At 38.2% G+C, this 23,025-nt stretch overlaps 1 protein-coding gene across 1 annotated transcript in view; it reads right to left on the reverse strand.

Annotated features, from left to right (window-relative positions):
• Positions 1-313: 313 nt before the first annotated feature.
• The window catches only part of TUBGCP3 (tubulin, gamma complex associated protein 3), a 33,796-nt gene continuing 11,084 nt past the window's right edge, over positions 314-23,025 (reverse strand). The window contains exons 8-22 of the mRNA XM_010184610.1: positions 22,837-22,962; positions 19,262-19,330; positions 15,972-16,104; positions 14,437-14,603; positions 12,552-12,662; positions 12,060-12,168; positions 10,179-10,368; positions 8,773-8,908; positions 7,928-7,996; positions 6,526-6,661; positions 3,882-3,970; positions 3,616-3,747; positions 3,098-3,238; positions 2,389-2,505; positions 314-562 (exon numbers count right to left, since the gene is read on the reverse strand). Of these exons, the coding sequence (XP_010182912.1) occupies positions 329-562; positions 2,389-2,505; positions 3,098-3,238; positions 3,616-3,747; positions 3,882-3,970; positions 6,526-6,661; positions 7,928-7,996; positions 8,773-8,908; positions 10,179-10,368; positions 12,060-12,168; positions 12,552-12,662; positions 14,437-14,603; positions 15,972-16,104; positions 19,262-19,330; positions 22,837-22,962 (1,959 nt within the window). The 3' untranslated portion in view covers positions 314-328. The remainder of the gene's footprint in view (positions 563-2,388; positions 2,506-3,097; positions 3,239-3,615; positions 3,748-3,881; positions 3,971-6,525; positions 6,662-7,927; positions 7,997-8,772; positions 8,909-10,178; positions 10,369-12,059; positions 12,169-12,551; positions 12,663-14,436; positions 14,604-15,971; positions 16,105-19,261; positions 19,331-22,836; positions 22,963-23,025) is intronic.

The following is a 23,025-nucleotide window of genomic DNA, read 5'->3' on the forward strand; positions in this document are numbered from 1 at the left end:
ATAACCTTCTTATTTTCTTGTTAAAAAAAGAAAATGGTGCTTTCTATAAACAAAAGATGCAATTTCCTGGACAGAGATATAAGTTACAGTAGAGAGAGCTCAAAACACTTCAAATAAAATTTGCATTTGTTTAAAAGGATGATTTAAGTTGATTGGAAGAGGTTCAATCAGCCCATTCAGTGTGAGAATTCTAGAAACGTCAGTGTAAAAAAACCCTACTGTTTTTTTTTTTGCTGTCTGCTATACAGTGTCACACAAACACATGACTGAGAACATGTTGCCAGCGGAAATGGTAGACACCAATCACGCACAATTTGGTTGTACTATGTCAACACTGATTGCCTTGTCCAACAAGAGGTTCAAGATCCTTCGGATACCGAGGTGCAGTCCTTAAGCTGGCGTGTCCCATATGTGAGCTTCGTCTGCCTCTAGAGCCCAACGATACACGGAGCCTTGGCTCTCTTGCTTTGTAATGTTCATTGAAGTCCAATCTAAAGCTAAGAAACCGAAGGCTTTCGTCAGAGCTGGTTGTCAGCAGGACCAAAAACTGCTGTACGATTCCCTGCAGGAGAAAGAAAAGCCCAAGGGACAGTTAAGAAGAAATCAGTGGAGTGTTCTGCACATGGAAGCCAGGTGGTGGCCAGGCCTGGCAAGTAGGCAGAGGGAATCTGGGAAAGAGCAAGCACAAGCATTTATACTCAACTGTTAACAAATGAGTTATGTTGGATTCATTCTTTCTGCAAATACCTAGGACTTCATTTTATGTTCAAACATCTGCCATGCACCTCAGTCTCCAGGGCAAACAGCTCGGTCTTTTAAACTGCCCCTGCCTTGCCCTTCCAGCACTCTTGATGTGTCTGATGGCTCCCAGGTTGCAAGGAGCTGCCCCTGCACCACTGCCCTGGTGGTCCCAGGGCAGCTCCACCATACCCAGAAGACCAATTCAGGATCCAATCTGCGCCAACAGGAGACCTCACCCGGTTTCTGCATTATATGTACAATGCAGGCCAGACCAGCATTAGACCACTACTTGCTTCAAAAACATGTATTTGATGTAGAACATATAGCAGCAAGTAGCAGCCCAGAGCAGCAGAGCATCTGCCAAGTAGGGCAGTCACTGCTACAAACCCAGTGGCTAGACTTTACACATCTGGAGCAGTTTACGTGGGACTTGCACTCATGTAGGAGGCATGCTTCTGGAGCCCATCTTGCCATTTGGCTCTAGACAAGGGACTACAGGTGCACCACAGCATGAAGGAAAGGAGAAGACTTTGGAAGGATAGGGGGACTCGCTTGAAGAGTTCATTCCTGATCTCCACTAATAGTAAAGATGACCAAGGCTGGCCAGGTAAGTCCTGTATGAAAAAATCTGTAATAGGACTCACTAAGAATGCAGTCCAAGCAGGCAAAAGATATATTCCCAACTTGGAGCAGTCCTGTAGAGCACACAAACTACAATGTATTCATAGCCTACACTTTTTAAAGAATTTGGCTCCATTTTTCTCCAGGAGGCAGAACTGCTGTATTTGGACCTTGTAACAAATTCCTCCCAGATTTGAAGTCCTCACTTCAGAGCTTCGATCTCTACAGCCTTCAACAAAAACCACCAGTATTTTGTAACCTGGGTACCCTATTCTGTTTTCACTCAAACTTCCATGTGAACTGAAATCTTCTGACATGCAGGGTAGCTATAGCCTGGCAAAGCTATACACAATACAGAAATGGATCTGCTGCTCATTTATTTACCTAGGGAAGCAATGTATGCTTACATGTTTAATATTTAAAGGCTGCTGTAGCATGTAGTGCTGTCTCCTAGGGAGGGCCCTTTCGTCACTTTCTGGGACACTTTCCCTGAAGTCTAACAGCTGACTTTCCCAGGGAATGGGAGTTTTAGAAACAGATATAACAAATCATGGCAAAGCTAGAATAATTCCCATCAAAGACGACAGCTTATATGCATTCCACCAAACACCTTACCCATTGTCCATCTCAGTGTGCTTAAAATCAAGTGTTAGGCCCTTAAAAAGGACCCTTTCTGCAGTCTTTAATAGCAATGACTTGCAAAAACAGTGAGAAGCAATGGAATGCAGAAGGAATTCTACTTCTTTCCAGTTTTCACCAGAAGATAGTTATTGCTTCCATTACTGAAGGAAGGAGAAGACTAAAGAGACTATTCTTCTTTGTCAGGGGAACATACATGATCACAAAACCTCTGTCTACTGAGGAACAGTGAGCACAGGTTTCTAAGTAGAGAAGCAAAAACATGAAGACTTATATCCACAAACTGCGCACAGGAATGTAGAAGTTGCACCATACTCCACATTGGAAATTAATTTCTACATATCAAAGCTTAGCATCCATATTAAAAAATATAATTTAAAGGGGCACCTGGTAAAAGTGAGTGAGTATTCGCAGCTGTGAGCACATTTTGGGTACTGAGTCTTGAAATTCTTTCATTCTCTTGCTCTCTTCTTCCTCTTCTGATGCAGTTACACCCCATTTGCCCTACACAGAGACCAAATGAATTACAAGGTTAAGTGTCACATGATGAAAACTGCAAACTGGATCACCCTCTGACCAGCCAAGCCACCATGTTTATACAAATCAACTGTTACCATAGAAAGCTAGACATGGAGCCTCTAGTACTGAAACTATCAGGTCCATTGGTGATTGCACAGCACATGAAAGAAATCTGAGGTTAGCAAAACAGGCGAGTCTCACACCAGCACTGCATTTCCCAAAGACAGTAGGGAGATAGGCATGGAGCAAGGAGCTATGGTATTTTTTGCAAAAAGGTTCAGAATATTAAAGCTTCTCCTATTTCCTTCACCTAAACCAGACCTAAACTTCTCATCCTCTAAAGCCTACTGCAGAATCTATTCACCTAGAGGTTTTGGATAGAAAGACAGAAATGAAAAACATAATTCAGCAGTTTTGTCTGAATACACTAGCTACTGTTGATGACTTTTACATTTATCCCAACTACATTTTTCTGTTTTGCTGTACCTCCACATGATACCTAAAATCCTCTGTATATCAAAAGACAAGTATATCTGCCTCAAGAAATTTTCACGTTCTTGCAACATCCTTACTGTACCTCAAGCTCACGCTGTTTTTTCCTCTCTTCAAACTGTAACCTCAGCTGCAGCTCCTCCAAAGCAGCTCTGTACATTGCATCTTGGGCATTCTGGAGCTCAATGATCTGATCAAAAACAGCTCGAAGCTGGTTGAGAAGTACCTGTGAGACCATTAAGCAACAAAACAATGAAGAATTCTGTAGCAAAAGTTTTAAGTTACAACCATTCTTCAGCACATGAGTAAATTAAAACTTTTTACACACTACTAGAGAGACTGTTTTGCAAAGCTCTAAGTCAGTTGTTGCATGATCACGCAGCTTCTTAGGACCAAAAGCAACTGGCCCAAATTATAACAAGTTTTATAATCACCATCTGTCACTGCATGTCAGCAGTATGTACAGAGTTTACCACTATAAGGTCTTACATCAGAGGAAGAAAAATGACTTTTCCTCTTGCTTCTACAACATCAGAGAAGATGGCTCCTAACACATAATCCAAGATTATGAATTTACGGTTTAACGCAAAGGTGAAGACTTACCCTGGAATCGCTGTCCAGCAAGCACCGAGCTATGATTGTGTCTAGAAAAACTTCGTGAGCTGCAATGATATGATCCAAGTCTTGTGCTTGTTGGACCTTGTTCCAGAGTTCATCCCACGAACATTCAAGCACCTGGAGCAATGATTCAGGATTGGGCTGTTTTGATTTGCTAGATGACAAGCTCTTTGAAATTTAAGACACACAACACACACAGAACATTAAAAGTACTTCATTTTTAAGCAACTAATTGGGTGGATAGAGTATACCTCAAATGTAATGTAATACTGCATTTGATGAATGAAATGGACCATTTCTGATGCCAGAACGTGACACTGATGCAGCACCCCAGAAAGCTCTGTAAAAAAATCCAAAGAGATGGCATGTTAAAGACCGCAAAGACAGGCAGCTTCAAACCAGCTTGGTAAACTTTTTCTACCAAATCGAGTACTTCATAAAACAGCCATTAGCCTTGGATGGTAGCAGCAATACTGTCTGGGAACAAATGAGCAAAGAACATTGCACAATTAACTCCTAGAAAATGTGAGTCAAAGACGACACCAACTGTGTGCTCAGACAGTACTGGAAACTTTGAGTATCACAAGTGAAGACGATCCTCTCAAAAGACCAAAATACAGTAAATGTCCCATGCGTTCTTTTGGTGGAAAATCTGACACCACAGATTTACAGTTGCTTCTGGGGCCTCTCATCTCTTACCATTACCCTTCAAACTAGGGACAGCATATTTCTTGTTACTTAGCTACACTGATATCAAAAGGGAGGGTGGTTGTGACAGAGGTAGGAATTCTGTGGCTCGTGTGGTCCAGGCTCAATTCCCTGATCCACCAGAGACCCACAGGCAAGTCACTAATGGCCTCAGCTGCTCACCTGTAAGAGAAGGTCTTTTTTTTGTAGAAGGGTATTATCAAGATAACTATCAACTGCAAAGGTTCTCTGGAATGAAGATACTCAGCCTTGTGAAACCAGGCAGACATCCAGACAGAGGAAGCCATTTCTAAAAAGCTGTCAACATAATTTGCCACTGCAGACAAGCTATGAGACTGCTGCAAAAGGAATTCTACATTTTCACATCTTCGGATGTTACAGAACCATCCTATAATCTGACAGATATTACAAGCTACTCTGTTCTTCATTTCTTATGCCTTTGCAGACTATCTCTAGCAAATTATGTTGTATCTGTTTTGAATAGGATTAATAAAAAAACCTCCAGGGTTGGCTAAACAGCAGAAACTCCTCAACACTGGCGAGCTGGATGCATCAGTGTTTCTTCAAATTAGTGACAGGAAAAGCATGAGCTTGGCACTACTGTCTAAGTATTCCTTTAAAGCATTAAAATCCCTGGCTTTTAAGACTTTTTGGGAATCGTGAATAAAACTATCCTTGAAGGTCAATGCTACCTGTTGTGGTTGAAAAAACAAAAGACCCTGCAGCTGCTTCCTCCTATCTTTCATTTGGTGCTCTGTGACTGGAAAAAAATAAAAGCAAGTTCTACTACTTCTTCACAAATCAGTCCTGGGGCAGACTCTCCGTCTATTTTGGGGAAAAAAAAAAATCTACTTGCAGCTTCCAACTTAAGACATGCCAGTGATAAAGAAAGACTTCTGCCCCTCCAGGCAGAAGGCAGTACACGTCTTTGTAAACACAGGCTCCTTTGTCAGAAGCATAAACTGAGAAATAACAAGGCTCACCTCCTTCTACCAACAACAGCTATAAGAGCTTGGCCAGCATTTTAAGTGTCTGCATTACTGAAAACATACCCAAACATAAAGGTGACAAGCAACTGAGCTTTCACTTACAGAAGGCTGCTCCATGGCAAAGCATAAGAAAGGTCTCCTAAAAGGTGTGGGGAGAAGGAAAAAACACCAAACCTCCTTCTGAGAACAAAAGAACAAATAAAACCCTAGCAATGGGACACAGCTCCAGCCCAAGAACCCTCAGGTGATGAGAATGAAATCTGTCAACTGCACCCTAGGCTCAAAAAGGAACAGAAAGAAAGAATACTTTCTGGTTTGAGTCATACAAGCACTTACTTGGAACAGGGAAATGACAGCAAACTAAATCCTATCTCACAGAAACAGAAAGGAAACCTAGTTAAGCCATACAGTTCCTAAGATCAGTCTTATGCGCTGAAGCAGGCTTGACAAGTTTGTTTCCCAGCAACCTTCTGAGGCCAAAGTGTCCATTCTCACCCACCAAACAGTTCCTAATCATGAAAATATAAATGTGTCTTTGCAAATATTACTATGCCAAAAAGAAGCATAACCCTCAATAGCTATTTTTCACTGGGAGAACTATAGATAGGTAAAAAAGTTAAGATTGAGCCAGTAGATGCCCACAAACAGGACTATATTCTCAGCTGAGAAGTAGGATCAAAGAGCCCCAGTCTATTAAACAATCAGAGCCACTACACTGAAGAGCTTTCCTATATCTTCTCAAACAGGTGATTCTCTTATCTTAGCCTATTCTGTTCTTAGCTAAACAAAAGCACCGGGAATGAGTGAAGGTAAAAGTAGTAAATTCAGAAGTGTGCATGTGTGAGACTTATACTTTCAGCATAAGAAAGAGGGAGACACAGGGTACAGACAGGAAAGCATCAACAAAGATGAATACAAGGGGATGGAAGAGTAACAGTCTCCTGGCGAAACATGGGATGTTTTGTTCGCTCACTGCTACAAAAACTAAAGGGACTAAATAAAACAAACAGGAAACTTCCATTTTCAATAATGCTATTTTATCTTCATCATCTACCATTAAAGAGTCAGTGAAGAGAAGCAACAAAATATAAAACTAATCTGTCCCAACAGACTTCCCCACCATTAATACAGTTTAAAAATAAGATGCAGTTATCTAAATCCAGTTTACAAGTATGTAATTCATTTGGGCCCCTCTTACCTGGTATACTTTTCAGTAGCTTTGCATTGCACATGTGCCCTTTCCATATATCAGTAAGAATATACTCCATTCGCTTTGCTCTCCAAAGGAAATTAAATACTCTTAGATAGTGGCTCATGCACTCACGTGTAAATACCTATCAAATAAACAAAACATCAGTAGAAATTTAATAGATATATCATGTGTTCTGAAGGACCAAGAACCTCTTCACAGCCCATCTTATCCTACCCATACAGCTTACTGGTAAACATTGTCAAAACAAAGCCCCTGGAAACCCCAGAGCCTTTGGGAAGATCATCCCTCGGTGGCTGAACTGAGTTATCTAACATTCAAGTAGGTACAGGGCACTGCTGAAGGCAGAGCTACAGAACCTGCTCTGGTCCAAAGTGCACTTCAACTGCGCCTGCTTACAGTGCTATCTTTTTATTTTAACCATTTTATCATTAAAAGGATTCCCACATTGTAAATTTTTCCATATCATATTATTGAAAAGACTGAAGAAAATGGAGTAGAAATGCATTGCAGCTTATAAGCTTCTCTACACAAGTCCTTCACATAGGCATCTTCTCCATATCCAAACAAAGTTAAGAAAAAAAAAAAAGGTTTTGCTGCCTTTTTTCTTTTTTTTAAATCCTTAGTACTGCTGAGATGCTTTTGCCAGTTCCAACTCATTGTAGGCTGAGAAATTACAACTGTATTTGTTGTCCTACCAACATGCCAATTGAAAAAGCTTGGACCCACATGCTAGGAAGCAATCATTTCTTGGGAGGTTCTGACTCCCATATGGGAGTAAGTGCAAGAAGGGAAGAACAAGACAAAGCCTAAACATTTTGCTCTTTTCAAGCTACATATGTATATAAAAATTCCTTATGCTGGGCAGACTTGCGTTTTGATGTCCTGTTTAGAAAGAAAAAGTTCTTTACAAGGTCTTTATAGAAGCTAAATACAGTCTGACCAATAGTGCAATTATTTTCTCAGTAGTTCTAACGAACACTACCTATCAAATTTCATTTAGACAGTACAAACAGGTTCTCCTCACATACATTCTTCACTTCCTTGCAAATTATCCCAAATTAGCAGCTACAGTATAGTAATAATGGAAGAAGAGCAACACTCCATTTATTAAGTACTTGCTAAAATCTCTGCTGGAACAAATGAATTACTGATTTTCAGTAATGTTTGTTTTAAATGTAGCTTTTTAGCACTCATAATTAATTTATAAGAATTGCTATTTTGGCTCAACTGTTTACATAGTGGGTACATTCTAGATACCCAAAAGAAAAAGGTAATTTCTCTGATCTTACACTCCAGAATAGAAAAGGTTATTTCAATTAAAAAAAATAAATTAACAATTCAATTCAGTATCTGAAACAGGTTCACAGCCAGCAGTATAGGACATTACCGTTGCTATGGGCCCATCAACATGATAGTCCAAGCTGAAGACATCCCATCCAGTGTCCCCCGGCGACACCTGTATTAAAAAGATATGCTACTTTCAGCAAATAACCAGAGCATACTAGTGCTGAAGAGCAACTCTCGCTTACTCTTCCATTCTCCAAAGATTGCGAAAAAGCAAGTACGCACACCCATACAGGACATTAGCAGAAATGAACCAGAGTTTGACATAACGGTGTGATTCATCTTGCCCAAATGTTGATGCTTGTATTGTCAGTGTTCTTCCATTGGGGCTAGTAAAGGAAATGAAGGGAAGAAGAAATTTCTCAGGCAGGACACAACCTAAGGTACAGACATATTTCAGATGCTACAGTACATCGGTTCACTCCCACCTCTGGCACTGGAGCTCTCTCATTAACTCAAGTTTCTTAACAGAGGTCTCATTCATGAAACACACTTTCATTGCTTCACTTTTTGTTACTGGTGACAAAGAGACTGTCTCCCAGATTCTGTTAAGAGCAAGAGCAGTAGGAGCTATTTGCAGAAACTCAAATCAGGGCCATGAGCACCAATTATTGTTAGACCTCAAATATTCAACTTCGTATTGTCAATAAAATGGATGTAAACCCACACCTTGAAATACAAATAGACAATAGGTAGGAAGTGGGAAAAGAGACGACTTAGGTTTACATAACCTAAGGTTTACGTAATTCAAAGTAGACTTCAACGGAAAGGTAGGGGGTGTATTTACTTTATACACATATGAAAATTGTTTCATATAGATGCCTGCATGTATACACACACATACAAAAAAGGTATGTTTCAGGTCAGAGACACCATGATGCAACAGACCTCCAGAAGTCGAACATCCAATCGCTTGAGAATCTCAGGATTATCAAACTGGGCATTAGTGGCCCTCACCGCTGTTTCAAGGATTCCAGTTAGATTATGCTGATACAAAGTTGTAGCTGGTCGTGCAAGCTCCGGCCTAGTGGTTATGAAACAAACATTCATAGCATATTACCAAAGTATTCTGCAGCAGCAGTTTGGTAACTGCAGCACAGTGAAACACTTTTCTGACACTTTCAAAACCTCTCCTATTACTCTTTCAGTTTTAACCATGAAGAAAATCAATGAGCAAAATATTCAAGCAGAATATGTCTATTCATATGCAGCTATACACCTGAACATCAGCATGAGGTGTAACATTACCTTCATTTAATGCCACTAATTTGAAATTACCAGGATTGCTAGCATAACCATTCTGTAATTTGAGCTGCATTCATATCTAAGATGAGGTAGATTACATCATTAGCACATCAAACCAATCATTTCATTTCAGGTTTGAGAGACTTACTGTTAGCCATCTCATGGGCTTAGAAGTGCTGGCAGAAGCACAAAAACCCACTCCCTCTATGTAACTTAAAACTTTCCAAAGAGTTGCAACACGCAAGTAACAAGCACCTTGCATGACTCCTCTCCCTCATGATCAGTACTGGAAAGCTCCTCACTACTTCTGCCTCTAATGTAGTACTGACTACACAAACCAACCTTATTCTGCCTCACACTAATTTTCACTTTTAAAAGCATGGTCATGTACAAATAGTCACCAGACAATGCTGATTTTGATGGAAGCTGTATTACAAAACCTGCCTTCTAGACCAAAGGAAAGCTTTGTAAAAGACATTTTTTTGGTAGACTAAGTTTCATCAGTAGCACAAGCACGTAGAAGTAGTAAGCTTGCAAATACACTTTAAGAACTGAAATTGATACTTGTGGGTGCACCTGAGTGCTTAAAACAAAGGCTGGTGAGGCATAATTAAATTTTTTAAAATGCATGAAGGGGTTCTGACACAATGTTTTGCGCAAGACACCTCCAAAATATAGAAGCCTACCATTCACAGTAAGGCTAACTAGTGACATCAAGAGCTACAGGACTTTTCTGCTTAAACTTGCTGATAGAAGCAAAAGAAGCGCTAACATCCTCAGGGCTGTCACAGGGTCAGTGTAAGATACGTATATTAGTGCAGCTTCTCAAGTGGTACTGTACATACTTCCTAACAAAAAGGAAGAACAAAATTAAAGGCTCAGGGTCAAAGAAATTAAACCCAAGATAGAATTTACAAGGTGTTGAATTAAACCTTTGAGCAATAAGATATTTAAAGCGTCCTCTTCCAAAGGCAAAACAGCTTCTGTGTTGCTCATGCACATTTGCAAGCATCAGAATTTCAACATTATTACCCTTCCTATTTTCTTACTTGAGCAAGTCCATTAAATGCCTGATAAAGTCTCCTTGACCAAGCAGTAAGTAGCGCCTCATGGCCTGCATGTGTTCCAGTAAATTGTATTTCTTATTAAGAACATCCAGCAGGTATTTGCTGGTCTCAAAATAAGCTGCATCGATTTTCTCTTGAAATGCATTTTCCAGATCTGTGAACAAATCGGCAGCTAGAAAAAAAGAAAAAAAAGTTTAAAATTGTATTTTTATAAAACAGGCAAACAAACTTCGGAATTGAAACATACAATCAGACATTGCTGCTTATTCTGATCCACTATATTATACATTTAGCATAGCCAAAGTGAAAGCAAGTCTAAAGCAGACCATACTTCACCATTATTACTTTTAATCTGTGCCCAGCCTGTACTTTCCAATAAGAGTTCATACTATTCCATCACTTTTACACAGAAAGTGAATTTTCTTTTAGCTTGCTGAAATAGTGTAATTTACAGAAACAAACTGTTTGAAGAAAATCTAAAAGCTCAGAGTTGGGGAAAAGCTTTATTGGGGGGGACTAAATAAAAAGTTACTTTAAGGGTGTGTGGATAGTTGGGGGAGAAATAGAAGAATCAAGTCAGAACATTCAACAGAAAAGAGTTCCCACATGTATGTCAGAGTGAGAGAGGAGGGAATATGCTTGCATGGTCTGAGGGACAGCCAGCAACCTGATGTTTTTTTCTCTCCACCTTTAATGCATGACACTCAGGGTCAGAAAGTGGGACACCATCCTTCAGTAGAGAAGCACATTTCATTCTTTTCTACAACTACAAGCTTGTTAAGAAAGGGACCACAATAAAGCTTTTATGAGATAGCAAGAAGAGAAAAGTAACCTCTTCAGGCAAGATGGAGCAAAACTCCAAATACTGGACTGCCAACTATCTTAAGATTCAGGCCTTCCTCAGCATTAAGGATATACTCCCACTTTCAACAGTTTTTAATTGCACAACTATTTGTATAGTAGTTTGGTATCTGAAGATCCAGGTACCAAATTTGTGTAAGACAGTGCATTGCCTGCACCAGGACTAGTTTCAGCCTGCACTGCAGACAGGAAAAATTAAAACCAAGTTTCATGTTGCTCTGATGACATTCAGCCTCAATTTAAAAAAATGCTTTTTACACTGAAGAAAAAAAAGTGGTTCTAATAAAGAAGTAACTTTTTAATGAGAGAAATCTCACAATGTCTGGTCCAATAACACTCCCCGAGGTTTCCAAACTCTGATTCAGAAACCTGTAAAGTTCTCCATAAGACAGCAAGTGCAAACATATGCAGAGATGTCAAAGAAATGATACTTGTATAAAACATCACGGTGCTCAAAATCCCTATGCTAAAAGAATACTACTTAAAGTAACACACAAAGCTTGGGGGATGTGAGAATTAATACAGCCTGTAGGTAAGGAATCCCCAAAGTGCCCTTTCCAGTCACTGATAGCAAGCCAGGAGAGACACCTCACCAAGATCTTTTAATCACAGAATTAATTCATCATATGATTCCATAATAATACAGAAGTGTATTTGATGAGAAGTTGCAACTACTAAATTCTTACTGCAGCACTCAAGAACATTCCTGTCCCCACCTTATTCCTTCCAACAAAAGTCAGCTGAAAGCAGACTGGTTTCTGAATGGTTTCATTCAGAAATCCGGTACATTAAAAACCATCCAGCAAAGTAAAGAAAACTATACGTGTGCATCTTCACGCATCTTGTAAAATGAAAATATTCATTAAAATACCTATATTTTAAGGTAGATAGGACTTTTGTACTCCTTTCTAGCACACTATCCAAAGTGTCAGTTTAAAGTTTAAATTGCATTGTGCAGAGCTCAGTTCAAAGGAAAGAAGTTGACCAACACCGATACTCTACCATCTTTTGAAGACTCTGTAGACTTTGCCACAGCAATCATCTTTGTGGATGGAGTTTGATCATGACAAACCTGATGCAAGAAGTTTATGGATTTTCCTATTAGGAGGACCTAAACACAAAAGGATTTGTTTCTTGTAAGTGATTTACATATCAAAGAAAACAACCGACCAAACAACAAAGCCACCCAAAACCATCAGGACAACAGGGTATTTTGTCATCTTTCTGTGCTCTTAAACTTCACAATCCCAACCACAGCAATCCAGAACTTCAGCACTAACAAAGCTCTCTCTCCTCCCTTGAGATCTCCTTAAAGTTTCAGTTAGAGAATGCAAAGCAGAAAGTCTTACAGACTTCTTCAGAAAACTACTATACTAACGTAGCTATTCTTAAGATGACTATTAATTGTTAAATTTGTCTCTGTTTTCTTAATGGAAATCTAAACAGCAGCATAAGGCCAACAAATAATCAGAAGATTAACTTTTCAATTCATACCTTTTTTGATTGCTCCATTGTAATAAAAGAAGGGATCATTGATTTCCTCAAAGTGTATTTGTCATGCCACAACCGATCAGTTTTAACTGTTGGATCTGAAGCTACAAAAAACTGTAGATCAAAATAAATATTAGAAACAAAATATGAATATAAACTCTCTCCTCTTACATTTCATTTAAGTTTTCAGAAAAGTATAAAAACATTTCTGAGTTGTTCTTAACTACAAAGGAAAAAAAATTCACAGATAACATGAATCTGGCAGAGTTATGCTGGCAATTGATATGCAAATTGTATCTTGACCAATATGAACACTGAAGAAAAAAATTAAAGAACAGCTCACAGAATTTTATCTCCTCTGTATGTTATAAGATCTTGACTACCTCAGGGTAAAGTAATATGTACTATATCTGTAAAACACCCACTAGGAAATACAGAAGCATATAGTTTTTCAGGCAATTAGTTATATAGTTAGGGTAGGAGATAAATTTCAGAACGTGAGTGCAATATCCTTTTATTTTACTGGTTCTATTGCCACCTAAGCTATTTTGGATTTCCTCATATTTGCACAGATACAGAACTGCAGAAAAAAACCTCATGAAATCCAAACCCAAATCCAAAACCCAATTGAACTGGTGATCAAATACTAAGGCTTCTCAGCTCCACACAGAGGACTACTTTCATTTGTAGAAAAACTATCTACGCAATTAATTCTGCTAAAATGATGTGTGGAAGGATTCTGTCAAACAAGACAACTATTTTATGGACAAGAGCTTTTTTCACCGCCTCCAAATACCATTTCCACCAAAAATGTCCATTGTATTTTTTCAAAACCCATGTCTATGGTATGACAATTGTAGCTTTCAGAATACCACATCCAACAGTCATTTTCAGTATTAAGAACACAAATATAGTGCACGTATAAATTTTTAAGCAAAGACTTGAAAACCAATGAATTATATAAAACCCAAGAAAGACACCACCTCATCAGTCTGAGGGACACCTGGGAAAAAAAAGTCTATTTTACACTCCTAGCCATAAAGATTCACAGATATTTAACACAAGTCTCCTAATGCTGACCTTAAAGATCAGCTGTGGGTGATATTTGTACTCATTTTAATTTTGAGCCTGATGGACAGTTTCAGAAGTCAGACAGCACATTTCACACTTAAGTTACTCAGATGTGTCTCAGAAGCGGTCAATTTATTTAAAAAAAAAATTCTTTGGCTTCTTGGAATGAAAAAAATCTCCCTTTAACAAGACTACTTATTTGAGACAGGAAAAAAAGAGTTGGAAGAGCTTAAAAAGGCATAAAACATTTTTAAGGAAAGGGACAGTTACTAGAATTTGCTGCTACACAAGTCAGAACCAGTAACTCTGCAGAGTTTCTAGAGGAATGCTGGAACCATAAACCTCTTCTACCCAATTTGACAAGCTGAAGTTATTTACAAAGCTGTGGATAACAGCAGGTAGTCAGAGTAAAATATTCTGAACTTTATTTCAAATGCAAGGCTTGCATTTTAAACAGTTATAAAGAACTCTGTATACATTACTATCGTAACATTAAGCAAGAAAAGAGAAAGAGATGACTTCATCTCTCTCCAGGAGCAAGCACCTATTGTTAGTCCATCATTCTGCCTTCACTAAACAGACCCAGGAAGTGATTCATTGAAGACAACACCCTGCAGCATTGCAACCTCCAGATACCACACTGACTGAATCCATGAAGAGTGTCACATTTCATGCTGTTATTGTATATATTACTTACTCGTATGTTATACGTTTCCATCACAGTCTACTTTTCAAAGTCTCCTCTAAGTTTCCCACAGATTATACTCTCACAAAGCAAACGAACAGAGAAAAATCTTTATTGTATCATACACATTACCTCATGGTAAGTATCCTCCAGCTCTCCATCATAAATCCAGCGATAAAGGAAATTCAGTACTGGATGAGACACCAGGCCAAGAATGTGCTGAACCAGAGATCTCATGTAGGGATCTCCTGTTTTAGTATAGGCGTGAACTGCTGAGGCCAGTTCACCCCCTTTTCTCCCTGTCAGATCATAAGGGAGAGGAACAGAAATATATGAAGGAAAAAATATATACAACATACTTAAATTCAGCAGCCACGGATTTTAAATGGTCATATGTCACTCAGAGCTTGCTGAGCAGCAACTCTAAAATGTAGCAAAAGCACATTCTTTATGTTAACATGGAATTGGTAAGTTTTAAGGCATGAATCAGTAATCTCACTGAAATACTAAGCACAGTTCTCTTGACACTGCATTCTGTCTACTTTATGGTAGCTTGGAAGAATACAAATTTCAAGGCACTGGATCACACATTAAAGTTGACTTTATGCTTCTTTTCTTCCCCATGACTCCCACCAAAAGAGCATTAAAGCCTTCGTATGTTTCCCTTCTCTACTGTACTTGAGTCTCTCTCAGATGTTGCATGTGCATACGTACGCTCAAACACATCTTTCCTGTGTCTTGGTTATAGTTTCCCTCCATAACTCCTTTAGGCATTATCTCCTGTCTTCTTGCAGTTGAAAGGTAAGATGCTGTCAAAAAACCTCAACCAAACAGGTCTAGTACTTGTTTTGCTGTTATGCTGCACAGCTTAAAGGTTCTTTGCAGCATAACAAACAAGGAACAGCTACAAGGCTGGAGCATTCAAAGTTTTCAGGAATGTCTTGGAAGTAAAGCCCACTATTTTATTCCCCAAATCGTTACCAATTCTGATAATTAAGGTAAAACAGATGTTAAGCTTTTCTGATTAAGATGATCTTTCCAAAGGGTCACAATCTCCATTTATTTTTAAAGACATCAAAGATGAAGTACCCTCAGGGAGAAGCATAGCCTATGGGTCAGTTACTGGCCAAAGTTTTGGTCAACTCCAACACCACTCCTCAGAGTTTTCTTGTGGATTGCCAACACAGCCAAGCACTATGTGCAAATTTGTAAAGTTTCATTGTTTCACAGGAATCTGCAGACAAATCTGCAAATTACTCCTATACGCCATGATATATAGAGGAATAGCATAATACTTATACATAGTGAAGAGACTAAGCCAACCATTTCATACCGTATCTGTGGGCTTTTTCACAGAGTAACATTCTCCGAAAGATTATTAAAATGGAATCATTGAAAACAGCAAGAAAGGTGCATGCTTAAAATTCAAAGGAATTTTCAAGCACATTCTAGTTTTTTAAAAAGTAGAAAAACATTAAGTGTGTCAAAACAGCACTAAAGTTTGTCAGGTTTTTTGATTAAACTAGAAGTGTGAGAATCCTTTTCATTAGCTACTTAGAATGTTCTAAAAAACACAACAGTAATATTATTGATATCCACCTTTGGCATGCACAACCACTCAAAGTTTCATCACTTCCCCAGAAATATTCAAATAATGTTAAACAGACCTTGACAGTGATCAACAAGTGCTGCAAGAGTCTTTAACCTTATTTTGGGATCGTATGTCCAGACCAGAAGACGGCGAAGTGTTAAACTGCTCTCAAGTCCCAAATTCACACCCTGATCATCTTCCAATTGCAACTGATCAAATTAGAAAGAGAGACATATCAAGGAACAAAACTGGCAAAACTGAAGTTTCATAATTTTTGTCCTGAAGTTAGTTTTTGCCTAATACATGTGAAATACCCAGTATTACATGTTCTCTCATTAAACATTTGGGCCAAAACCAGAGTGACACACAAGTGGAAATAGAGAATCAAGTGCAGATGAAAGGACAGAGACAAACAGAAGTGTAAGAGGGCAGACAGAACACAAAGGTGAATACAGTTTAAAAAAGCAAGGTGATAGACAGTCACAAAAGGAGATGAAGAGCAAAGGAAAATAGAGCAGAGATCCTGAAAGACAGAAAATACTGGCCAGAGATGCTCAGAGTAAAAAAAACAACAAAAAACCCACAAAAAAAACATCTAAAAGAAAGGAAGGGTGTAGGTGGTAAAATTTTTTATTGCTGCACAGTCAGCTTATTTTAGTTCAACATGGGAAAAATTCTGTTCAGTGCCTTACTCCAGAAGCTACCACAACAGAAGTTAGGTATATAGTGAAATTAAGGAATTGCTACCATCAGAAAAAAAATATATTAAAAACCATGATAAGAAAAATCTGTCACAATGTGACTACCACGAATCATCCAATACTGTGGAAAACGAAAGCCAAATATCTGCACCTGAGAGGCCAATGCACACCTCATACAAGTACAGGACAAGAACACAACCTAAGAATAGAGAAGCAAGTTCCTAGAGCAGTCCAAGCAGACAAACTCTTAGAAAAGATGCTCTTTTGTGTATGTGACAACCAATCCACTCCATGCTTCCACGTCCAGCACACTTCTTTTTTTCCAAATACAATATATCAGTTAAACTTAAGGTTAGAGTCATCCACATTAAGCTCAGCCTTAAAGCCAGTTAAATTAATTCGCCTCTGCATGTTCCTGAGTCCATGGAGGTTTTTTTGGTTTTGTTGTTTTACTTTATTTGCAAATTGGCAATGATTAAAAGATCATTAATGAGCAAGAATGATCCTTTGCCTTTAGGGTGGAGATTATATGCCTGTATCTTCATCATGGAAGTGCCTTTTTAAAGGGGCTGATAATTTGAAAACAGTCTGCAAGGAAAAGACTGAAAAGCTTATGGAATAGTATACAGTTCACGCAGGAAGACTCTTTCAGAGGAAGAGACATGTTTGGAGGAAGCTCTAAAGACATAACAAAGTTAGAGAGAGAGAGGCAATACAGAACCCTTTGAAGATATTATGATGTACTACTATGCCTGAACTGAAACTGCAGCTAACAACTCGCAAGCCAGCAGCCTGTGTGATCTCCTGGATTACAAGAATGCAACATGCACTCAACTCCCAGACACCATCTTCTACTTTTTCAAAAAAGTATGTATTGACTGTTGCCTACCAGAATGCACTTAATCAAGATACTCATGAACTCTAACACTGGAGATCAATCTGGCAAGGAAGACAAAGAGCAACAAGAAAAGCAGTTCAGGCTGGGAAAAATGTGGGTCCAACTACTGAGTGGTGCTGGGAAAGCAGTGACAGAGAAATGAAAAAAGATGAGGTACTCAATGCCTTCTGTGCCTTGCTTTTTTGGTTAAGATTTAACATTGGGAATACCAGATGTTACCTGAGATCAGAGGGGAAGTCTGGAACAAGAGAGACTTACTCCAAGTAGAGAAGGATCAGGTTAGGAAACATGAAACAAACTGGATATACCTAAGCCTATGAGAGCTGATGGAACGCACCCACAAATGCTGACAGCACTGGCCAATGTCACTGTTAGGCCGCTCTTGATTACCTCTGCAGCATCGAAGCAATGAGAAGAGGTTCCTGATGACCAGGAGAAAGCAAATGTCACTCCTCTCCAAGAAGGAGGATCCACAGAACTACACACCAATGAGACTCACCTCACTCCCTGGAGTGCTGGAACAACTAATCCTGGAAACTATTTCCAAACATAGGGAGGACAAAAAAGCTTTTCTCAGGAAGAAAAGCTCAGGGAAAAGGAGGAGGAAGTGGGTACACTTGTGGCAACAGAGTTTGTCTTCCCAAGTAAGCGTTAAGTGTACTGAAGCCCTGCTTGCCAGGAAGTGGCTGGACGTCTGCCTGCTGATGGGAAGTAGAGAATTAATTCCTTACTTTGCTTTGCTTGCACGCACAGCTTTTGCTTTTCCTATTAAACTGTCACTAACTTGACTGACTTGCCTTTTTGCCTTCCTTCTGTTTTCTTCCCATTCCCTAAGAGACAGGGGTGAACGAGAGGCTGGGTGGGTATTTGGCTGCTGGCCAGGGTCAACTCACCACAAAGGCAAATGCAGTTTGAAAATAAGTGATGCCAGAACTTTCCTTTCATCTTCCCCTTAGACACTTTCCCTCCCACCAGACTCATCTCTTCTTTAGAAATGTCTAGTGGAGCAGGAAAGGTAGAAGTCAAATACTTTCATCTTCAAGAAGTTTTAGAAGTCAGAATAAACCAAAACTCCAGCAAACCAAGAGAGAAAACTTATTCTGGACAGAGCAGGAAATAATCACAGAAAGAGTAACTGGATAGTAGCCTGGAAAAATAAGCCAAAAATTTGTATGACAGGTGTTTCAAAAGTCAGGAATATTAAAGAACTGCACGTGAGTCAAGAGGAATAGATGCTTTGAACACATTTACACAAGTCCACGACTTAAACTACAGATTTTTTTTTTTAAGTTGGAATTTTAAATGGCATTTTAAATTTAACTTTAGGTCAATTCTCAAAATAAATTTTTCTCAATTACAAATTATGAACTACTTGAAAGCAACTGTTGTTACTAGCTGATGAACCATGCATTGCTTGAAATACAGAAAGAATTCTCCCTTCAAAGATGTGTCATGCTGTTTGGAATTTGAATGATAAAGATATCATGCAAGATACTGACAAAAATAATGCAAAAAAAGGTACAGAGACTTAGAAATACACATTATATTCCTTGCTTATGTCATACATCAAATAACAGTGAATTTCTAAGAGAAAAATATTCATTGGTACATACATTCAAAAAAAGTAAAAAACATGTGTAAGTTAAAGAACTATGTCCACTGTCAATAGGAACTGCTGAAGTGATACCTAAGTATACCTTTTAGGAGATACTGTAGGAGATAATGTAAAGCAAAATAAGAAAGTTAAATAAGACCCATTTAACTTACCTGAGAATGTAAAACAGACAGAAGTCGGTAGTATTCTTTAAGTTCCTGATGTAAGGCTGCACAAAAACTCTGTGAGAAAGACAAGAAAGAAAAAAAAAAAAAAGACAATTTCAGGAGAAATCTCTGGTTTGATCTAGAATAACTTTTATCCCGTCATCACACTGTGAAAGTGGTTTAAAATTTCCTGAAATGAATCGAGCTGTAAGTTTCAGCACAAAAGCCAACAAACTGGCCAAGATATAAGTGATTCCCTAAGAGATGCATCGACCTTTTCCAAGGATACATATACACTGTCAAGTGACTCTGTTTCTTGCTGTCTTAATTCTATCAACAAATTAAACTACAACGAACATAACTCTGTAAATAGATATCATCTCAAGACATTATTAATTACCATAAGGATGTACAAATAATAACATGATCCAGAAGAAATTTTCTCTTAAAATAATGTAAAATACAGTATGTAGTAAAGTAATAGGAGTTTCAATTTCAGGAAGGCCTCTAATCACAGAACACAGAAATGAGGCGACCATCACTACATTTACAACATAGGCTATATGACATGAACAAGAAAACACAATGCTCATAAGAGAACCAGTATGTGCTGCTGGATCAAGTACTCTACACTTCTGGCCTTTTATCAATTGACAGTTTCATACGACTTTAAGCTTGACATGGAAGACATGAATAACCAAGAAATCTGTAATATGTGCATAAGTTAACAGGCCTGAAAAAAAGCAAAGATTCCTCTTTGCAAAATAGTTCTAAGCACAGCTACTTTGTGTTGTTTAAAAATGAATACATAAAGGTAGATTTTAAAAACAATTCTTGAGAAAAAAACCAAAACCAACTTGTTTCATAACAAATAGTTTTCCATGGTTTGAGGTCCTGGGGTTTTGTTTTGGTTTTTTGTAACGTTCTTAACCTAACATACAGACTAAAATATTTCCTGAAACCCATTTTCTAAAATAGAATTAAAAATACAGCTCGTTAATTTTGGACTGAGTTGAAAATTTTGGACTTTAAGCACCTTTTGGTTCTTGGTGGGTTGTTTGTTTTTTTTTAATTTGTTTGGTTTTTTTGAAGAGTACTTCTATATACACACACACACAAATTCTTCAGAACTGATTTCTTAACTAATTCTCAGCTAATGATTTTGATAACTATTTTAATAGACTTTTAAAATATTAAATTCCCCAGGACTTTTCCCTCAACCCCTTTCAAAAACATCACAGTCAAAGTAATTTGGAAAAAATAAGGCAAATCTCAGACAAAAAGAACTCAAAAGCTTAAAATAAAATATTTGTTCACTAGAGTATGTACAAGGGAGAAATCATTACTACAAGCACAAGAAGAAAATAAATCTTTCTTGCTAAGAGGCTAAGAAGCCTGGAGGGGGGAGAAAAATCATTAATCTTGTCATTGTATCCTTTAAAAGGAAAGAGGGTTCCCTTCTTTAATTCCATGTTATAAATTAGAAAGAAATTTGAAATTCCTTTAATTCCAGAGGATACCGAAGGGCAAAAAGAAATCCCCTTACATGTAACCTCACTTCTCATTTCTTCTCACTTGCTTCTTCAGTACATTTTTCAACCTATTAAAGTAGCACTTGCCAAGACAGAAGGCAGAGTACAGCCTCCAAGAAAACACTCAAAGGCACTACACAGCTATTCAAAAAGTGAGAACAGTAATCACTGGCTGTAGTAGCCAAAATGACTCAGAATCTAACTGGCCATCAACTTTTCAGAGAAACTTTAGAAGTTAAAATTTACATCCAGTGCCAATTCCTGCATTACAAACTACACATTTTTGTTTCCCAAACTGGTATGGAAAACTGGACATTATCCTTGAATTCTGATTTGGTCTACAGCAAAAGAGAATTTAGGAAGGAAACAGAATGCTTGTTCAAGAGGAAAAAAAAAAAAGAAATTAAGTGTCCACTACCTCAAGCGGACAAAGTGTCAAAATATGAGGTGAGCTGTATTTCAATGCTGATTATTCTTTTTGCTTTCTGAGGACAAAGCAGAACTTAGACACTAATCAGCAAAGGTAGAAGAATATAATGTTAAAGTGCAGTATATTGTTATATCTCTACTCCTAATAATTGCCAATACCTGACATTTTTGTGTGGTAAAAACAGTCACCAGAATCATAATAAGAGAGGCAACAGATATCTTACCCTACATATGGTTTAAACAGGGGTTTACACAAGCATTCTTTTAAAACATTAAGCAAAAGATGCTTTGGGATGCACATATTCTTTTAATGCAGTGTGTAGTGCGTGAAATTGTCAGCTATAAAAGCTGTGAAGTGCAATGGTACACAGTCTTTTTGCCCAGATACTGACAGCAGGAGTAGAATATATGTTTTTATTTGTACACTTATCTCCTAGAAATATATGTAAGTCCTTGCCTCAAGCAAAATTAAAAGCATTAGAGCTATGCAGATTCAGCTAACTAACTGCGCAGCCTTCTGCACAGGATCTGAAACTTGCATATGGTAGCCAAGATATTGCACATTTCAATTCACTGAAGAATTAAAACTCTCCCCTTGCTGTAAACGTGAAGATTAAAGCCAGAGACAGTACAAATAAGCATAAGCAGGAAACTATTAGATAAAGAATAAGAAACTTCACCCAGATATAAGGGGGAGAGTCCAATGAAAATGCATATACAGTAGCACTACCATATAAAACATGGAAATCAGCATTGGATCACTAGAAAAATAGTTAGTTATATGTAACTAGAAGGGTTACTAGGAATAAAAGACAGAAGGGAACAGAATAAAACATTAGAAAGGTAGGAAGCACTACAGTGTCTCTACTGACCTCTTAAGATAAATTAGATTGAAGGGAGAAGCACTTCAATTTCTTGGCAGATTAGGTAGGCTGTTATGGCTAGAGGCAAGGATAACATTTCTGTCGACTCAGAAGGGATAATATCCAGTTTTACAGAGGGAGCAAGTGAGAGGAAACGGGAATGCCTTAGCAGTAAATGTGGTTTTGGGTATTACAGCAGCTGTGAAGTTACTGTAGGCTATAAATCATGATGATGAAACCTATAAAAACAAAAGTTAATATTCTTTTGATGCTGTGTCCAAAAGAAAGGGCAGAAGAAAATGGGGTATTTGCATTTTATGTAAGTTAGTGCAGTATTAACACAGGAACATCAACATTAGCTGACAAGAGTGTCTCCTGCATCGGTCACTCTAACAACTGAATTGCTGATTAATTAGCTCAGGGATGCCACCATCCCATTTAAGCAATGTTTTTCTTTATGAACATGCATGAGTACTTAAAGGAAAAAAAAAAGAGATTAAGAAAAGGAATCCATGCATGAGGCTTTCCAGCTACAAATGACAGTGGCAGCTCCTTCTTACAACCAGCAAGAAGTCCCTTTCCCTTGCCTTCAGACTATCACCCATAGCAAAAGTGGCAGTCCACAGGAGGAGAAAATCGAAGGATGAATGATCCAAGATCTAAAGTTTACTCATCATTCTAGTACTGCATTTCACTCAGCAGTTTAAGGGAACCAAGACTAAAATATTCCAGCAAAATCAATTTTTAGTTGACCTACCTGTCCCACAAGTCCAAACGCACGATCCAAGCTCCTCTGGTCTGTGTATTTTCTTATTTTATTATGTAGCCACCCCAACTCTGCAAGTCTACTTGTAGTATCTCTGAGAGATTTGGACAAGCTCACCTACAAAGTTAACAGAAACAATAACTTGAAATTAAGTCAAAACTACCATGCCAATCCTTGCTT

The sequence above is a fragment of the Mesitornis unicolor genome, unplaced genomic scaffold (genome assembly GCF_000695765.1).
Source record: "Mesitornis unicolor isolate BGI_N332 unplaced genomic scaffold, ASM69576v1 Scaffold10685, whole genome shotgun sequence".
Classification (NCBI taxonomy): domain Eukaryota; kingdom Metazoa; phylum Chordata; class Aves; order Mesitornithiformes; family Mesitornithidae; genus Mesitornis; species Mesitornis unicolor.